This window comes from Eutrigla gurnardus (genome assembly GCF_963514095.1).
Source record: "Eutrigla gurnardus genome assembly, chromosome: 21".
In the NCBI taxonomy this organism is placed as follows: Eukaryota; Metazoa; Chordata; class Actinopteri; order Perciformes; family Triglidae; genus Eutrigla; species Eutrigla gurnardus.
Window position 1 is genome coordinate 2080124 of NC_139932.1, and position 21523 is coordinate 2101646.

General features: G+C 43.9%; 1 protein-coding gene across 8 annotated transcripts in view; it reads right to left on the bottom strand.

The window, feature by feature from the left end:
* The window catches only part of LOC311031904 (pleckstrin homology domain-containing family A member 5-like), a 178729-nt gene that overhangs the window by 67410 nt on the left and 89796 nt on the right, over positions 1–21523 (bottom strand). For all 8 annotated transcript variants that reach the window (XM_084038470.1, XM_084038469.1, XM_084038468.1 and 5 more), the window contains exon 4: positions 10227–10310. In XM_084038470.1, coding sequence (XP_083894596.1) covers positions 10227–10310 — 84 coding nt within the window. The remainder of the gene's footprint in view (positions 1–10226; positions 10311–21523) is intronic.

Sequence of the window (21523 nt, forward strand, 5' to 3'; positions counted from 1 at the left end):
TGTACGCACTGCACGCCGTCAGCCAAACTTCCACTCCGCCAGCTGTGATTCGCCTGGAATGAATGGACTTTATTTGCGCCTTGCGCCGAAAGTATACCAGGTTGGAGCTGGCGGGATTACAGCGCAGTCTCGGCGAGGCTTTTTGCCACGAAACTTCCGCTACGCCAAGCTGAATCTGTGACGCCTCCCCCTGCTGCGCCGCCACACCCATCTCGGCGCAGGCGATCCACCAAACTGCCAAACTGACCGGGCGCAAGGCTGCGCGGGTCGAAACTTGCATTGCGCCGGCTCCGCCACCCTGCGCAGCCCTGCGCTGCGCCACAAAACTAGGGCCCATTATGTTCAGCACATTTAAGACCAACCAAGGGCGCAACTTTGAGTTGAACATTGGGGGGGTTGAGATTTCTGCCTGTGAAGCAGGTGTATATATATATATATCTTTGGAGACTTTGGTGGGGGGATTGCGATCCTGTAGGGGGGTTCCGGGGGCATGCCCCCCCGTGAGAAAAATTTAAATAATTTCATTTTAATGCATCAATTTGGTGAATTCTGAGAAACAAAATATGACATATCAATTACTGACCAATTTCTTACAAACTGCTGGTACTGATACAAATGTTGACATACTAAATGGGGTTGATGAGTTTAAGCATTCAAGAAAAGATGAAAACAAAAATGACTAAAACACAATTTGTTTATTATTATTATCATTATTATTATTATTATTATTATTATTATTATTATTATTATTATTATTATTATAATAATATAAGTGGGTGACTATTCCTCAGCCTTCCTTGGTGTTTTGGTTTTGACTAAAGCTCGTTCACATACGTCGCCACTCGCCCATCTCTGAGCGACAGCTGTCAATGAATGTGAATGTGTTCTAGTGGAATGTGGTCAGGACAGGCGATGCGATGTGGTCGATCGGAGATAGAATCATTTTAACTTTCTGCGATGTGAGTGAAGCGAGTACCAATCAGAATGTAGAATAGAGATGATCGACAGTTGACGTCAACAGAGAGTTCCACAGAGAGTTGCTGCTTGAAGTCGCCGGCGGCGGCAGTGAATTTTTTTTTGCCAGCAAGTAGAATTCAGCGAGAAAGCGAGTGGCGAGTAGTGACGTATGTGAACGGGGCTATACGCGCACGCACTGTCAAACTCGCCAGCTGGGGGGGGGGGGTAACTTTTGTTCAGTAACATGATTTGACTCGTGAGTGGTGGCACTGGAGTCCTAGCAGTAGCTACCTCCTGTTGGGAAGATACTTTTATTCTTTTGCTTTTTTTCGCGTGCTTTCTTCAAACCACCGCTGATGCGGGGAGAGACCGGAGAGACAGTAGAGAAGCGCAGGTCCGGCAAGGTGGGCGAAACCAAATCTCAGAGCGGGAGGGGGCACAGACAAACGTCACTATTTTTTACTGGTAAATTGAGAAAATCTACCACACTGTTGTGATTATAATGCTTAACATTCAATATCAATAATTATGATATCAAATTGGGTGGATTGTGGTGGCTGGTTTGGATTATTGGGTGGGTTGCAACCCACCCATCCCCCCCATAAATTACGCCTATGAGACCAACAGTTGTACCAAAGGGACTTGTCAGCTGATGAAGGTAAGAACTGGATTGTTGGTGGGCAGGTGAGATGAATAGCCAGTCGTGGATTTATGAAATTTAAATGCATAATCAAATTAAATTCAGCTTTATAGCAACAACAGGTGGGAAAAACAAACAACAAAACCTGGGTGTAATCCTCGATGACCAACTACCCTGCACCCCCAACATCACTGCTGTGGCCCGATCCTGCAGATTTGCCCTCTACTATCCGCAGGATTCGGACTTTCCTCACAAAGGATGCAACGCAACTCTTGGTCCAAGCACTGGTCATCTCCTTGACTACTGCAACTCTCTCCTGGCTGGACTCCCAGCCTCGGCGAATAAACCATTGCAGCGCATCTAGAACGCTGCAGCACGCCTTATCTTCAATCTAAATTCTCCCATGTGACCCCCCTCCTCCGTGACCGCCACTGGCTCCCTGTTTCAGCATGCATCCAATTCAAGACGATGGCACTGGCCTTCAGGGCCATCAATGGAACGGCACCCATCTACCTTCAAACACTGGTCAAACAGCACGCCCCGAAGCGAGCACTTTGCTCCTCTACTTCAGCTGGCCGGCTGGTACCACCATTGAGCGACATCAAACAAATGTCGCTCAGCAAAGTCCAGACTCTTCTCTGTTCTGGCGCCTCAGTGGTGGAACGAACTCCCGACCAATGTCAGGACAGCAGAGTCACTGCCATCTTCCGAAAAAGGCTCAAGACTCACCTTTTTGGGACTTCACCTCAACTCTGTATACCATGACCCACTAACATCAACCCCCCCCCCCCCCCCCGACCCCCCCCTAAAAAAATAGCACTTCTATGTTCTTGCGTCTGCTAAATGCCCTAAATGTAAATGTAAAACAAAGGGACTTTTCATCACGTGCGTATTTAAAATTATGTTTCCTTTCATTTATGTTTCCATAAAAAAATGTTTTAATGCACCAAACGGTTTGAAACATGTGATTAACAAACAAAACAAAACAAGCTACAAGGCAATATAACTGGTTTAGCTGAAAAAGTGATTCGGGGGTTTAGTTACAGTTATTTGAAATTAATTTGCTGAAAAAAAGACGCTTAATGGCACCACAACTCAAGGCTGAAGGATGTTTGCCTCCGCTGTATGAATGACTTCTCAATGGATTTCTCTTTCTTTGGTTTCTGGATTCCATCAATGAGTCTCAGTTCAATATGACAGCTGAGAAAACACTAACTTTAAACCTCCTCATGCAGCCTGACTCCATGTCATCACTTCACAGGGGATGAAAGCCAGCCGAAGGAAGACGGGATTCCATTTGATTTCAACGGCAACAAAAAAGCAAGACTTCCTATGAATTGACACATGGTTATTATTCAGAGAGGAAGTGTGCACCCTGAAGAGAACACTAAGACTAAATTGAAACATTGACTTGAATTCAGTCGTGGAACATAATGACGAGATAAAAGAACACGCGCACGAAGGTTGTCCTGGACATTTTGTTTCATGTGAAACATCATGTGAGGTTTTGTGGTCGAACCCCAAACTCTTTGTTCTTCTAAACACCAATCTAGCAGTTCCTCCTCCAGAAGATCTGATTATTCATTTAAAGCATTCAAACTTTCCCAGACGCGGCTTTTGATCATTCCTATTAGCTCTCTCTTCATCATCACATTCTCTTCATCTTTCTCTCTCTTTACTTCAGATGTTTTCTTTTAGTCGACTGTCTCTTGTAATTTTCAACCTCTTATCTTTCTGTTTGTACCATCGAGACAAGTGATAATGAGGTGAGGAGAAAAAAGGGGGTCGGAGCCAGATGAGAGGGAAACTCCTCCTTCCCAACGTGTTAGGATGGGAAGAGATATGAACCACATATCAGGGAGCTGAGCTGGACCAGAGATGTGTGAGTTGAATATGTGACAAAAGAGGAAAAAGGGAAACTAGATTAAAACGGCTGCAGAGGTGGACATAACACTCTCATGAGATAGGAGAGAACTTCCTCTAACGTTCTGGATTCAATCTCTCAGTCTAAACCTGGTCAGTGACACTTGAAAAGCAAGAAGAAGGAAAAGTGTGTTGCTAATATGTATTTAGAATTGATGGCAATGAAAGATCTTTATTTTAGATCAAAAAAGCTCTTTAATGAATGAATGATCCTACAAAACATACTCTCATAACAATTATTGACATGTCTGAAAAGAGTAGGAAGAAGTGTAAATGTAGTTTATCGTACCCCTTCTTCACAATTCAGTGTTTGTCAATTCATCTTCTTTTATTCACCTCACTTAAATGACACTTTGTGTGTCTGTGTTTGGATAGAACTTTGTGTGTCTTTTTCAAATGAAAAGCTGTCGTCTACCGGACACCTTCCACAACAAGTGGACTGTCTGTGTTCCAGCATCACATCAACAACCTGTTAGTGCTGCAGGTGGCCTCAGTCTTACTGACTGGCCCAGTAGTCTTGATATTCTGTGTCCTCTGATCAAGATGGCGTCAGCTTTGGGGGCCAAACAGTTTGATATAGCCGTGAATGTATTCTGACAAATAAATGATCAACACAGGAAATCCAGCGTTCAAGATTTAAAAGTCAAAGTGAATGCGTCGATGCGTCTAAAAAAGCCGTCTAAATGTCTGCTTCTGGCTGCCTGAGAGAAAAAAGAGTTTTTGTCACTTTCAGAAAACCATAAAAGGGAGGGCGTTCCCCATGTGCTCACGTTCACCAGCTTCTGACACTAAATAAAGCCAATCTGTTTGTTCGGAAGTCTTCAAGCAGCATTAGCTGAATCACCAGTGTGGGTTCACTCGGAGGATCCGGAGCCTTCATGTCTCTCAGCACTAAAACAACCCTTCACATGCTGCACATGTTTTAATGAAACACATCTAACATCCAGAGCCAGTGACGTGTTATTAAATATTGAGAAGGGAATTGGACTGAAAAGGATACTATATATATACACTCTATAAACACTAATCCCATTGAAAATCTATGGAAAGAACTGAAGATCAAGATTCATAGAAGAGGCCCATGGAACCTTTAACATTTGAAGACTGTGTGAAAGAATGGGCCAAAATCACACCAGATCAATGCATGTGACTGGTTTCTCCATACAGGAGCCATATAGCCATCTAGCAGCGGTCATCACCAACAAAGGCTTTTGTACAAAGTATTACATAAATATCAGTAAGCATGTTCAATACTTTTTCCCTGTGTGATTTCACATTATTACACAATTTCATTTTTAACCTTTGTATGGATTACTTGGGTTGTTACCAACATCTGGTTAAAATGTCATGATAATAGCACCTTTGGAAATATATGTACTGAGAAAAATGGTGATGTGTTCAATACTTATTTCACCCACACTTGCATATATATGTTTGTGTGTGTATATATATATATATATATATATATATATATATATATATACACACACAAACATATATATGCAAGTTAGTTGGACTGAAGTTTAAAGCAAAGTGAAACTCTCATTAGCAGTGATGCAAGTTTCTCACCTCCTCTCTGTTCAACAGGTGTAAAAATAAAAACCATCACACACACACACACACACACACACACACACAAATGCCTCAGCACTCCCTAACGAGCGGTGTGACAGAGGAGATAATTGCTTTGGGAGATGAACGAGTTGAGTGTGAAAGTGATGGAGAGTGTGCGAGAAATCTCAACTCAACTGTAAAACAGTCAACATGTATTTGTCAGTGTGTGTGTGTGTGTGTCTGTGATTATTCCACCCTGAAGGCTTGTTTGGAGTTGGTGTGTGTGACTGCTGCAAGTTCAACCATCATCTTAACCTCTTGCTGGATCTCCTGGTGAACGACCAAGAGTTTCTTTGCTGGACTCATGTGTGTGTATGTGTGTGTGTGTGTCTGTGTGTGTTTGTTTGTGTGTGTGTGCGTGTGTGTGTGTCGTCCAGAAGGAATCCCATTCCAGACAAACATCTGAGAGCATGGCTGCCACAAAACAAACAAACCATGCAGACAGACAGACCTCTTATTATTGACTTTTTCTACAGCTACACTTATGTTGGGACCTAACCGTTAGGACTACACAATGCGGCCTACAGAAGCCTACACATGCGGCCAGGACAAAGGGACAAAGGGGATTAAAAACTACACCGCCATTTTAGTTTCACATCTCACCCAGGTGAGAGATGCGACGCCACCCAACCATCCTATTGGCTGACATCTTCAGGGAACCCCGGGGGGTCCCCTGGAGCGGCCTGAGCTTTATAAACCGAAGCCGCCCGGAGAACGCTCTCTTATTCACTCTTACTCCGACTCCTACTCTGGCCTCTTCCTACAACCGGCGCAACACCACGTTGCAACGGGAGGCGACCCCCTCCCGCAGCGCACCGCTGCAACAAGAGGAACCAAGCCGGTTCCTGCCGTCCAGCTACCAGACGCTGTCTGAAGTAAGCTGACTAAATCGCCAATCCGCGATTATATCGCCGTCCGTGGAAGAAAGAAACACGGACTGTTTTCTTTATTTGAGTTTGATCAACGAGAGGAAACCCGCTCCGCTCTCGTCTGGACGAAGCCGACTCATCACGTCCCCCGCTGACGCCGGGGACTCACGAACCACCGCCGTTACGGAACGCCGTCATCGTCTTACGCAACGATACCAGTAAGAGGCTATCAGTCTGGGCAGAGACACAAGTGATAGTGTAGGATATGCTTGTAATTCTTGTTAATGTGTTTTAAGTTCTGATCGCGGACCGCCGAGTCCGTTTGTTCATGTGCTGCTGTATTTGAATGCTGATCGTGATCGCCGCTGGGTTGATTTCTGTAACAGTGTTTCCGACTAACCTCCGCCATATTCGCGAGCTCAGAAAGCCTCTACTATCAGTTAAAAGACCGGTCTCGCGGAATAAACGCCAGTTTATTCACGCGAGCCCGTGTGGTAAAGGCACGCTTTCTGTCCCTCCGAATATCGCTCGCGCATCCTCTCTCTCTTTGTTTGTGACCCGCTAACACACACACACATACACGCCGCACACACGTGTCCTAAGCCAGCTGTTCCCGGCGGCCGCTAGGGACATAGCTACATCTGGTGGCTACATACGGCTATCTCTCTCTCTCTCTCTCTCTCTCTCTCTCTCGCTACTCCGTCAGACCTCAGTGGCTCCGCCCCTGACCGCTGCGAGGAATAGCTCCATCCGGTGGCCGCCCATAGCCATCTCTCCCTCTCTCTCTCTCTCTCTCTCGACACGCACGCACGCACGCACACACACACATACGCACACACACACTCCACGTGTGTATCTCCCTTTGTTTAAGCTTGGCTTTGTGTGTTAGGTAGTTAGGTAATAAGGCTTTGTTAATTGCAGTGTTATTGATTGTGATCATTATTACTGATTTTAATAAATCTTATTATATTATAACTAGCGGATATTATAACTCTCTTGTGCTTGTTGTGTCACTGGATAACAGCAGGTTGTGAAGGCTAGTGCTTGAATTTCACGCCTTTTTAATTGTTCGATTGGTTTTGTACTCCTATGCCAATGATCACGATGATTGGCATGTGAGTATAAAACCTTTATATTGAGACTGAATACAGTTTTAGGTTATCTTTTCCCTGATCCCAGGGTGGTGCCCCGTTTATTCATGATTATATCATGATAATATATTAAATATAATTATTAATACCGATAATCATATTGATATTAATAATTAACTGTTGATAACCAAATCTGCTCCTGCTACAACCCCAACACTTATCATGAAAAACCAGAATTGAGGCATACATCTGACTTTCAAATTGACTTTGCTGAACCGGTTCATGTATGCAATGCATTTGTAAACAAAACAGTGTTGTAGTACAGAAGTCTCATGACCACAGGACGACTGGACTCGTGGTTGGAAGAGCTGAAGGTGATGTCTCTCAGTCACATGGTGGAGCATCGGGAGGGGAATTGTGGTTGGTGAAAAATACTTTTTCAGCCCTTAAATGCATCATCAGCGGTTGTATTCAACATCCTCAAACCCATTTATTGTCAAACCCTTTCTGTTTTATCTCAACGCACCAAAGGCTCCTGACAAAGCATCGGTCTGCGGCGAGTTGGGATGAGAACGTGTTGGCATCTCAGTCTGCTGACCTCCTGTACCCCAGCATCTTAACCTCCGGGTTGGAGGTTTAGCCTAGCCTTCTAGCCTCCAGCCTGCTCGCTTCCATTCTTCACTCTGCCGCCTGCCTGCCTCCCTCATCCGGCATCAGAACCCAATGAGCCTTCTGTGGAGGTCTCATCGTGGGGATGAGACTTGCCTTTGTCAGGGGGTACAGCAGAGTCCCCAGAGGTAGACTATAGATGCCATGGTCCCCAATGCCATTAGCCTCCCAGCAACACAGAGTCTCAGCCACCAGAACCCCAGTCGGCCGGCCCCCTTTGGTGTCCAGCCTGAATCACACTTGCCTTTAGACTGAGGGCTGGTCCAAGGCAAGATTGAGCCAGCCCTAAGTATAAGCCTCATTAAAGGGAACAGTCTTGAGCCTACTCTTCAATGTAGGGAGGGTATCTACTGTTGGAGACTGTCGGGACCATCAGTAACAGTGCATTCTGGGAGAGCAGTGTCCTTGTGGGGTAATAGGGTACTACAAGTTCTTTCCATCGGGCAATGAGAATAGACTATTATTATTCAAATACATTCAAATGTTTTGCAGACAGACAGACAGACAGACAGACAGACTGTGAGACAGACAGTTATGCCGGACCCATGACAAGAGACAAACAGAAACAGTGTCTAGTTTGAAGCCGGCAAACTGAAACAATTACCCTTAATTGTTTGTAAAACACGACCACAATGCACGGCTTTCTTTGCAACCACAGCGGTCTCAGCGACGGGCTGGACGCTGAAACACATTCCACTCTCATTATTGCGTTGTGAAAAGCCGACAGAGGACTTTAAACATGAAACCGCCGTCCTGTCAGCTGCTGGAGAGCTGCACACTGATGCTCTGTCCGTGTCCTCGCAGCTGCACACACACTTCCTCTGATTATTACATTTCATAGACAGTTGTGGAAACATTCCTCCACACCAGCGTTGGTGAAGCCACATCAGACTCATGTCATACGCACACTTGTAGTGATGTATTATCCCTTCAAACAGGGTTTTCATTACACTGACACCTAAATACTGCTACTGCCTTAAATCTGCTGACTAGAAATGCTCATCATACATGTCTTACATAATTACAATAGAGCCAAATAGTATTAAGACTCAAATAAGAGTTAAGGGCCATGGTGACCATCACCACATTGAGGAGGCTGGAATTCTCTTTACAATAATGTTGTTCTGCTGCGTTGGCCTCTGCTTCTTATCAGACAATAATCACCTGGAAAACTGTGATTCAGCAGGGAAGGTCTGATGCTGGATTTCTAGAACGTCTTTGTGTGCTGAAGTGACTGAATCATGTGGATGAACATCAGCAGAAAAACGTCAAATTAGTGACAAGGAAAATGCGTATGCTGCTTATATTTGCTCAGAGTGCATTATTTCTTCATATTCCTATTACGTTGCAGGATCGGTGAATTAAATGAAGGTAACATTTGCTTCGGTCGCCGTGGACGACCAATAGAGCAGCTGAGGCTCTCTCTCTCTCTCTGTGACTCTGTTTATCAGCTGGGAAAGAAAGGAGTAAGACCTGATGTTACATGCTGCTACTGAACACACGTAGCTGTCGTAGCTTCAGAGGGAGATTATGTATTAATTGATTTGAAGTTGACAAACTCCAAATCATGGTACAAGTCAAACTGGATCAACACAAATGTTTGTGTCTCTCTCCATTGACGAGCATAATGATATATTTATTCTGAAATAAGGTGCCATGGGGGACAATGGAAGGGGCGGGGCTTAGCCCCTCTATATACTCTATATTGCTGCTACCCCCTCACCCAGTGGTTCCCAAACTCTTTCTGCAGGGCCCCCCTCATTTTTTCAGATTTCGTTTTATTTTTTCCCAAATTCCGTGTTTTCCGTTGACATTTTTCATAATTCTGTTTTAGAATTAAAGATTATTTTTTTCCCATCAAATGGTCTCTAATCATGTGGTTGATTGATCAAAATTCAATAAATCAAGAAGAAAATATGAGAAATGTATTGAAGAAACATTCTAGTAGTTTTATTTATATTTACATTATAACATTATATTTCATTGTCATTCGGAGACCATGATAACGTGCATAAATATGCCAATGTATGTGCAATCATTTATGGAGGAGTCACAACATATCACCCACTTTTTCTGTGTCTAAAGTCATCTGTGGATCCACTCGCCGCTGTTTGAGTTTCACTTTCACTTGTGAATCAGTTCATTTCTGAATGTTTCTGATGTGGGATTCTGTTTGTAGCTGCTCATCACACGGATTCTTGAGGGTCAAGTCATTCCCAGTTTGAAAACCACTGCCCTAACCTATCTGGTCCGAGACACACTGACTAGTCTGGACCGGAGACCGGGCTCTGGTCTGAGTAGGACTTTTATGCTATACACAAGTGCATTGAGATCAACACTCATAAAACATCCACACAGCGACACAGCTGCAGTGAACAGCTGCAGCAGAGGTCTGATGAATGAGTCCATCTAACTAATCAGTGCAGGAATCAGAAATGTGTGTCCGAATGCAGAGAGACTTACTGTTCATTTACGACAAAGATGCAGTTGTCTTGGGAGGGGACTCCTGACACCGGGTGCTTACAGGTCACCTTCCGCTCATTGTGGCTGCAGGGGAGACAGGAGGGACAGGAGAGAAGAGACAGGAGGGACAGGAGAGAAGAGACAGGAGGGACGGGAGAGAAGAGACAGGAGGGACAGGAGAGAAGAGACAGGAGGGACGGGAGAGAAGAGACAGGAGGGACGGGAGAGAAGAGACAGGAGGGACAGGATAGAAGAGACAGGAGGGACAGGAGAGAAGAGACAGGAGGGACAGGAGAGAAGAGACAGGAGGGACGGGAGAGAAGAGACAGGGGGACGGGAGAAAATAGGCAGGAGGGAGAGAAGAGACAGGAGGGACAGGAGAGAAGAGACAGGAGGGACAGGAGAGAAGAGACAGGAGGGACAGGAGAAAAGACAGAAAGGTTACTAACAGCTGAAACATGTCAACTGGACGGAGACACAACTCATTCAGAATGAAACAAGACATGAACAGAACAACAAGAATGTAAACAATGTATCAGCTTCCTGTAGAGAGCACACACACACACGCACACACACACACACACACGCACACACACACGCACACACACACACCTGGAGCAGTGTGTGACGCTAAACTTCAGCATAGTGTCCTGTTAGCATCCAGTTGTGTTCTAACAAAGAGAAATCCAAACCACACGAGGAGAAAACGTCAACTTCCAAAATCCTCCAGTGTTCATCCACAGCAGCCGGGACAGAGTGAGAGAGGGAGAGCAGAGGACAGTGGACTGGTTCTCTCTCACTCTCTCGCCCTGTTTCTCTCTCTCTCCCTGTCTCTCCCTCTCTCTCTGCCTCAGTGGAACTTCCCGTATCCCTTTTCTCTTCAGTGTTTATTACTGGAGCTCTCGTGTCAACAGAATAGACTGGTCAACATCAGTAAAGGGGAGGTGTGTGTGTGTGTGTGGTTGGATTCAGAGCAGTAGACCAGGAGTCAACCACTGTCCCCGGCCGATCACCTCAAAAGTGGAGTGATGTAGGCAAAGCTAACCCAGCTAGGAGCTAAGGCTACTCCACTACCCAGCATGCTCCTGGCTGTCTGATGTCTGGTCGCAGGTGAATGATAATGGATGATAAAAGACTTGGGTCTCTGAGTGGTACTGCCACATCGTACAGAGACCTGGTCCTTCATGGTTCATCCCGGATCAAGCAGACCGTGACAGAGACCAGGACTCTGGGGGGACAAGAGGAGGTGGACTCTGTCTCTACATCAATGATGCTTGGTGCTCAACAACAGTCAGAGTTGATGGACAATGTTTTCCTGATTATGATGCCGGTCATTTGATGATTTATTTCTCCATCATATATACTTATATCTCACTTGTTTACTTCCTCACATTGTTACTTTACTTCTCTTCGCTGCATCATCTCCCTCGTTTCCTTCCTGTCCTCCTCTTTTTATTATCCACCATGAAACATGATGACAGTGATAATGAAGGAGGAATGTTTGTAACACACACTTCCTCTCCCTGATGGTAATCTAATCATTAATGAGACGGAACTCTAAAGATCTAAAAAAAAACTAATAATCCAGATCCACAATGCTTCCCTCATTGCCTCCATTTGTAAAAAAACAACACTCAGTTTGGTGATTGGAATTGTGCGAATGAAAGATGATGCCTCGTGTGGAATGTATCAGTTTGAAATGAAAAAATAAATAAATAAATAAATAAAAAATTTAATAAAAGAGTTTATCTTTCCAGCTAAGATAAACAGTGTCATCTCATCATCAACATCAACTAACAGGAGAGCAAGTTCATGCAAAATAGTGTCTGGAGGCTTCTTGATTATGAAGCTATGATGAACGGAAGACAGAAAGTTATTTTTCAATGTCAAGGTAAGGAGGATGAAAGTTTTTGCTTATTTGTAATTAAAATATACAAATAATAAAAACTATACAAGAGTATTTATTGTTGATGCTCACAGCACAACTTTTTCAAAATGACAATTACAAACAGGAAGAAACAATGTTATTTTGAATGAATTGCAGACTTTACTGTCAATGGTTTTCACTTTGAAAATTGTTAAGGTGTGTTCACACCAAACCTACCTCCATGTAGGCACCGACAATGTTTTGTCAAGGCTGAAACAACCTGCTGTGGAAGGTTGTTACGCTGTGTAATCACAGGGCGTCCTGTATGAATTCACGACATCACCCAGAGGAGCTCGGTGGGTTTCATAGAGTCGTATTCAGTGTGAGTAGTAAGAGACACACTTCGGCTGGTTTACTACAGCGGTATGCGCTGAAATCAAGCAATGCAATAAACCGATCAAAAGTGATGCAGAAATAACTGCACAACAATGACTATTTGTAAAAAGGTGGTTTGTTCGGTCTGTCTGCAAGACGATAGGCAAATAACTTTTAAAATGCTTATTTTCCTGAATGGCAAATTATTTAAAATCACCTAAAACAGGCGTGTTCTGACGAGTGTATTTGTGTCTTTGCATTGACTTTATTTGCAAATTATGAATAATTTTTGTCACGTTTGGTGTAAATAATTTTTTTCCCCATCAACTCTGACACCTGAGTGAGGATCCTTATATAAACTCAGTGGTCCTCTCTGGGGGGGGGGTCAGCATGTGTTGGCAGCAGATGGAGGCTGAGCGTCGGCACTGTTTTAATACCAACATCTGGGTACGCCAGATGTGCAGGAGTTGGAGGGAGGGGAGGGGGGCTCTTCCTGGGTCTGATCTAACCAGCCGTGCAACACCATAGCTGGGATTGCTGCACTACTTCAGTCCCCTGCATGTGGAGGAGAGCCAAGCCAGGGGGCTGTCGAGGCAGACATAGGGGATCTGCCCAGAGAGTCCTGGGGGAGAACTGGAGAGACGCGTTGAAAAAGCTTGAATACAGCTGAGAAGAAGAAAAACTGTCAGGTCTGTCCACGACTATGTGGAAACACAACAGTCTTCCTGTGAGAAAAAAGTCATCACATGCTTCAAGTCCAACCCTGACTAAACCTCACATTACATAATTACATCCTCAGTTTGAAACATGTGGTTAAGAAAAAAACAAAAAAAGCTACAAAACTACTTAGTTATATTTAGTCAACAAAACTACATAGTTAGATCTACACAACAAAACTACATTATTAGATTAAGTTATGTTAGTTTAATTTAGAATAATGTTCGGTGCTAAAAGCAACTTTCCCAGATCTTGCCCTGAACACATCCAGGTACATCAGTGAATTACTCTTAGCAGAAGTAATTTTGAAACGACATAACCACTGTGGTTAAAAAGCATAACATGGTTGTAATGAGTCGACGGTAAAAGTTCAAACAGAGTACGAGCTGCAGTAGCAGAGTGGTGATCAGCCTTGACTCCAGGGAAGTGAATAGTGTCTCCAGTAGTGCTAGCAGCATAGACTGTAGGTGGATGTAGTCATCGTGATGTCACCTATTGGTTTGTGGACTACAGTTTTGAAGTTCAACATTTTTGCAACCAGTGAACAGATGTGAACATATTTGGACTGCGGAGGATCGGCGGATGGAACTGAACAGTGTTAATCTTTGTAAGCTTTATTGAAGGCAACTGGACCTGGTTTAGGTTTTTGAAGTTGTTTCTCCTCTCATCCGAGAGGCTTCTTCAATTCTAACTGACTAGTGGGGGGTTCAGATGTTTAACCTTGTGTCATGTAACTACTGGACTGTGTGTGTCCATCCTCCGAAGTCCGCAACCTTGGCGTCATCCTGGACTCCACCCTCCACCCTCTCCTTCCAGTTCACCACGAAACATCTCCAGACTTCGTCCATCCCTCTCCGACTCCGTGGCAGAAACCCTGATCCACGCCTTCATCACCTCCCATCTGGAGTCCTGTCTGGGGTACCCACCGAAACCCTGGACAGGCTCCAATACGTACAAAACTCCACTGCCAGGGTTCTCACCTGCACAACCCTCATCCACCTCCACTGGGTTCTAATCAACTTCCACATAAAATACAAAGTCCTCCTTCTCACCCACAAACCCCTCCATTCCCTCGCCTCTCAATACCTCTCCGACGTCCTCGTTCGATACACTCTAAAAAAGAATTCAGGGGATCTGTTACTACCACTTAATTAAATGCATGGCCGCAAATGGAAAAAAAATCTAATGTTTTGATTTAGATACAACTTTTAAGTTACAAACATAATTTTGATGATATAATAATGTTGGTAATAACAGTCATTTAAACTCAAACTTCTGCGTGAATTAATTTCAAACTAAATTCAAGGTGCAGTAATTTCATTGAATTGGCTTGAAGACCCCCCCCCCCCACCAACTTAACACGCCTGGACATGTTCAGACAGTTAAGACGTTAGAGAACCTGTCGGCTGAACAAATACATTACAAAGGACATTTTCAAGGTGAGCATTATTCATTTACAAAACATTTCAACTAAAGCTGTGAATTTGGGCGTATTCTGAAATGCGATATGACCCATACTGGACTTAGGGTTTAGGCTACACCTGTAAGTTGAGTCATATTTAGCAGTAAAAATTTGGCCATCTTACCCTTTTGTTTAGCGTACCAGTGTTTCATTGTCATCGGAAATCGGTAACTTCCAACTGCTGAGTCAGGCTCCCCCTAGTCTAAAGTGTTTGACCAGATACATTTCATTACTGCTGACTCACAATGGAGGATCAACAGGCAGAGAATGAAGACCATTCAACTTCCAGTCCCAAGAAAAAGAAACAACAAATGTTGGCGAAGAAGGAAAGTCATCAAGAAGCAAAGTGACCGCCAACGAGGGAAAACCACGATTACAACTGACGTCATACAGTCGACACTGTTGGGTTTCCAAAGGAACTCTGGGAGTGTTCTGCAGTTCCATTTACCGTTAAAAAGGCTGCGAGAAAGTTGTACTTGTAAGATCTCAAATCTTACAAGTACAACTTTAAGATGTCAAAATGTTCAAAATGAATGTGATTCTGTTAATTTCTCCCAAACATTGTGTGTTCAAAAGTTTCATACTGTTTAAAGACTGACTATCTGCTGGGGAAACACCTGTGTGCAATTTTTGTACATTGATCTAAATGTTCTTTATAATGTGATAGAAAAAAAAGTTGCAGGATCAAATACAAATGCACTTCAAAAAAAAAAAAAAAAGTGAATTACCTTACAATTTTGTTGTTGAATTAATTAATTTGATAAAAGCTTCATGAATAATAATATTCTAAAAAGCTAAAGAAGTGAAGAAAATAGAACTGGACCAACTTAAAAACGTGTCTTTATAATTATTGTAATAAAGTACATAACATTTACAAATCATTTTAAATAATGTTGAAAAACGAGTTGGAACGACTTCATTTTATGTGTAATTAACTTAAAAAACGTGTTTAATTCTACCAATAATTAAATAGTTGCTAGTAAAAAATACCTTTGATTGCAGAAGAAAAGTAAATTCCCCCAACTCAATGTAGTGTGTTGGTTGAACTTAAGTTGTCATAACTTAAAAAGATTAATGGAAATTGTTGCATTAATCTTTTTTGTTGAACCAAAGCATTTGTTTTTAGAGTGTACTCCCCGTCTGCAACCTCCTGTCTTCAGACACTGGCCTGCTCTCAATCCCCCACACCAGACTCCATACCTTCAGTGTGACAGCTCCCCCCCCCCCCCCCCCCCCCGCCCCACACACACAGTCATCAGATACGCCTCATCCCTCCCCACATTCAAAAAACTCCTCAAAAACCATCTCTTCACCACAGCCTTCAACCTGCCCTAACCCTCCAACCATCCCAGTTCATTTTGTTTGTTTGTTGAATGTTTTTTTGGTTTTACGTCCTTGGGTCTCATGTAAGGAACTATATGAATAAAGTAATTATTATTATGATTATTATTATAATTATTATTGTGTAGTAGATCAGATGAGTGCTTCTTGTGCATATATGTGTGTATAAACACGTACATCTGTGACTGTCTTGTACAGTTAAATACACACAGACGTTGGACTCAGAATAGTGAGGAGAACAAAAAGGAAATGTGTCACATCCTGTGATACTGTGACTGGAAAACAAAAGAACTAAACCCCAGTTAAGTCGAAGGAGCAGAAACGTCATCTCTGATAATAAGTGAAGCAGAGGCACATCACAAAAAATGACAAGTGATGAATAAACCATCAGGGCGGCTTTCAACAGGCTTTCAGCTCCAACTTAAAGCAGCTTTTCAAACCAGAAGCATCATTACATTGAAATCTCAGATACACACTGAGACAAATTACAGCGAGGCGTCGTATGAGTGGACTCCATGTGAGCTTTGCCTTGTTAAACTTTAACCACACGCTCTCATCTCTGCATCTCACATGACACCTCGAGTCTTGAAATACACATTAATATTGTCATTATCACAAGACACATGCTCTAACATCAAAGAGCTAGAGGCAGCACTGACGGAACACAAACGGCTTCATTTCAGCTACATGAATAAGACACTTCCATACTCATCACATCAGAGCCAGTTGAAGCTGTTACTAACCAGCCAGTGAACTCTCATTAACGCTGCATGTTGCGTTCATGTCAGCTGGTTGTGGGTCACTGCTCCACATAGCTGTACTGAATTGGTGATAAGTTTAATACAATTGAATTATTGATCCTTTCAAAATGTCCTTTTCCTGTCTTTTCTCAAACCAACACAACAAACTGCAATTAGCCTTCGAGGTTTGAACCTATCCATGGTTTAAGTCCGGCTGAAGTCCATCCTTCTTGCAATCAAAATAACATCAAGTTAGCATCAACTCAATTAGAGAGTAAACCAAGCAAATTAAGTCTGCAAGTTATAGAGAGACAGCATGTTGTTCAGGAACATTGACATTAGAGTTAGTCCAGAGACCAGACCAGACTATGTGGAGAAACCAGAGACTGTCTGTGGTCCCCCAGACGTCTAGATAGTAGCTCACATTAGTCCAGAGACCAGACCAGACTATGTGGAGAAACCAGAGACTGTCTGTGGTCCCCCAGAGGTCTAGATGGTAGCTCACATTAGTCCAGAGACCAGACCAGACTATGTGGAGAAACCAGAGACTGTCTGTGGTCCCCCAGAGGTCTAGATAGTAGCTGACATTAGTCCAGAGACCAGACCAGACTATGTGGAGAAACCAGAGACTGGCTGTGGTCCCCCAGAGGTCTAGATGGTAGCTCACATTAGTCCAGAGACCAGACCAGACTATGTGGAGAAACCAGAGACTGTCTGTGGTCCCCCAGAGGTCTAGATGGTAGCTCACATTAGTCCAGAGACCAGACCAGACTATGTGGAGAAACCAGAGACTGTCTGTGGTCCCCCAGAGGTCAAGATAGTAGCTGACATTAGTCCAGAGACCAGACCAGACTATGTGGAGAAACCAGAGACTGTCTGTGGTCCCTTAGAGGTTTAGATAGTAGCTCACATTAGTCCAGGGACCAGACCAGACTATGTGGAGAAAAACTGGTTGGTGGTCTACGTGGAGGGAAACTCCGCCTCCTCGCTGATACGAGTGATGCGAATAAACAAAAATGATCCTGCGGTCAAACTCTCCACAGTAACGTGAGGTGAAAAATCACTTCTCATTAGTCGTGAACTGGGCGTTAGTCTTGTTCCAACCACTCTGACCTCCTTACATTCTCTTTCCTTTTCTACTTCTGTACTGTACCAGTGGCTTTTAAGAGGCTATTCTTTGTGAGATAGAGCGCCGTGAATCATTGAATATGCTGAAATACTCAGATGATCCACATTAATATAGTCATGGAAGTAGAAATGAGAAAAGACAAAGATGTGGTATAAAAATGAGAGAAAAAGGAGCTGCTCGTGGGCTTGCTTTGAAAAAAACATCAAACCTTTGAGCACATGGAGAGCAAGACTCTCTAGTCAAACATTCAGAAGACAACTGAACCTGTCTGGTTTGTACACTGAATTTGAAAGTTTCCTGAAAATCACACACAAACACACACACACACACACACACACACACACACACACACACACACACACACACACACACACACACACGCACACGCGAGACTCAACATGATTAACATCTACACAAGGGAGCTGACTGCCACAGCTGACATTTGAATAAACAATCTCTGAGCACACACTGTTGACGTGATGCAGCAGGTATCATGGTGGAAGACACACACACACACACACACACACACACACACACACACACACACACATTCATCATTGAACAATAGTACAATTATCAGCAAATTCCATCCATGTGAAATGTCAGCTCATGTTTAATGCCATTAGTCCTCAGTGTGGATGAACGTGCTTTGCTTAAAATGCCATGTGAACAATGGGTGTGTGTGTGTGTGTGTGTGGAGTGGCTGCTGTTCCCTGTCTCTCCCTCTGGTCGGGCCACTAACCTTTCAGAAAGGCCACCGGCTCTGGCAGCCCTTCCATTCTTCCTCCCTCTGTTTCTTCTCACTGCCTCTTGCTTTTTATCGTCACACCGGTTTCTCCCTTTGTCCTCGCTGCCCTTATTCCATTCCTCGTTTTCTCCTTTACCTTCTCAACGAGGTCTCTCTCTCCCTGCTGCTCGCCCAGCTGCCTCTCTCCATCCCCTCTGACCTTCTAACTTCCTGCTTCTCTCTGCCAACGTTCACACTACGATGGTCAGATATCTCAGCTTGGTCAGAGCTCCATGTTCCTCTAGAGAGTTAATGAACGCTTGTTAGTCGTCTTCACAGGAAGGTAGGTTTAGGCAGACCAGGGCCAGCCGAAGGCAGAAGGGAACCTAGCGGATGTGTGGCCAGGGGGCCCCCAATCAGTTTTTTTTACATATTACATAAATGAAACAGGTGACATAAACATCAAAGTATGTACGCAAGAAAAGATCATTCTGATTTAATAGGGCCCCTTAATACAAAATGGGTTATGTTGTCTGAATGTGGCTCATCAGATAAATATGACAGGATATGTGATTTGTGATATAATTAATACAATTGATAATGTAACATTATAGTGAGACATTTGTGTCAATAATCTTCAAGCACAGGTGACTCTGCGGTGGCTTCTGGGCCCCAAACAGGTGTGGGGCGGAGCCTAACAAAAAAAAATAAAATAAAGAAACATTAAGAAAAATTCTGCTTTTCAGGCGCCGACGGATCAGTCACCCAATCAGATTGCGTTATGCAACTCCCTCAAGCGCCAGACGTGCCTTCCCTACAGTCTGTACGCGCCCTCATGCTCCAATCGGAAGATTGCTGGTTCGAATCGGTGGTTTGAATCCAGTCTGCATACTGAAGTGCCCTTGGGCAAAATCCAGAGCCCCAAACTGCCCCTAAGCCTGTGCCATCGGTGTGTGGATGTGTGTGAATGGTTAATGGAGACTGGATGTGTATGCAGGTCCATCTCCTCTCATGTTGACATCCATCAGCACTCAGCTTTGAGGCGATCGACTAGCATCGTATCTGTGTTTGACGTTGTTTTGTCACCGACCAGAAGATGTCTGTTTGAGACGACGTGGACGCCGATGAAAGCACAAACTCACCAGCAACATTCGGTGTCGGTCGGCCGATCTGCTCCCTCTAATGGTCTTTTCATTGTTATTGTAGGGGTTTATTAATATCTTTGATATGAATATTTGCACTCTCTGTGAGAACCACCTCAATTAAGAGGAAATTACAGAGATATATTTAATAACTACCTCTTTAACAAGTGAGTAAAGGGGTAATAATTGATAGTGATGTGAATAACATAGAATCAAAGAATGATTATTGGGTTTGGCGATAGTGAGAGAAAGTGCTCGTAGATAAACAGGGAACACAACACTCACTTCCACTCACCACGTATCTAAGGATCCCATCCAGTTTAAAAATAGCTACGTTCACTATCCGGCATCTTCTTCTGTCACAGCAGCAGCAGAGGGACTAGATGTTCCTCCTTCCTGGACAGCGTGGATCCAGTCAGTCTCTCAGAGGACGGTCCCGAGACCAACAGCATCAGCTGGTGCACAGCGTGATGGAGGCGGGCCTGCTAGCAACGTTGGTTCTTCGGGCGGTTCTTCGGGCATCCCCTTATTGTAGCTGTGTTGCTTGGCAACAACCCACGGCTGTACGGAGGTCTTTGGTAGCTGGCAGCAGTGTTGACTTCGATGAATCCTCCGATGTTAGATGCCAGATAGGAGGCTTCGCTATCTTGCTATAATTGGCAGCTTATCTGGTATATGCCCCCCCAGATTTTCTCATGGTTTAGAGACAACAACTTGGTCCTGCATCCTGACAGACACGCTCGGACCAAACAAGCTTCTCCATTTTCTACAGAGACGTCACCAAGCATTAATGAATAGTTCAACTTGAAGCGCTCGGAGCAGCAGCAATAACAATGCAGAGCGTTCAGAAAACAGCATTCGCTCTCTGCTCGTTGCGACAGTATATATGGTCCACTGGGCCATACAGATCAATACATCTACATTATCAAACAGCTGTTATTTAAAAAGGGAATCGCACATCAAATGTCCCTCGCACTGCTTCCTCATGTTTCCTGTGCATCACTCATATTAACTTCACACAATTAGCGCCCATGTTGCTATGGGTTACTGCCACAGATGGTTGAGGGGATTGTGATGAAGGTCCATCAGCCAGGCGACAATGGATACAAGCCAATAGAAGCCATCTCTCTGTCCTTCTATCCTGGCTTCCATACTCCACCTTCCATCATCACCTTCATCATCATCTTCTTCATCATCATCATCATCATCACAGTCCATTTCAGTTAGCCTCTTAGTGCATGAACAGGCCGGTGAGATCTCCCTCCTCCTTGCCTTTACCAGCGTTGCTGATGGGACGGGTGCACCACAGGTGCGACATGCAAGTATTTACACATGGATTTATTGTCACTATGTCATTGTCTTGGGATTGATTGATTGACCAGGTATCGGTAAAATTCTGAAAATATGGTTTTGTCCTGATATCATCTGAGCACTTTTCCAATGAATGGCTGAAAGGCAAAAACACTAGTGGACATGGGATCTAAAGAGAAACAGTTGGGTTCATTGGTTTCCCTTCCAAGTGGTCATGTGATTATTTATATCTCACCTTGATGTTTAATTTTGTATTCTCCATTCATATATACTTGTTTATGTGTATATGTCTTTCGGGCAGCTTTTATTTAGCTGATTTGTTGTATGATGTGACCTTTGACATTCTGACGATGTCATTTCCTGTTAAGTTGGCTCTAGGTTCCCCTGAGGAGAGGTCTGCATGTAGAATCCAGGCGTAGGAAGTTTGCATGTGTTTCCAGAAGAAATCCCTCCTGGCTGCTGCTGGTTTTTCACCGTGCACACAAT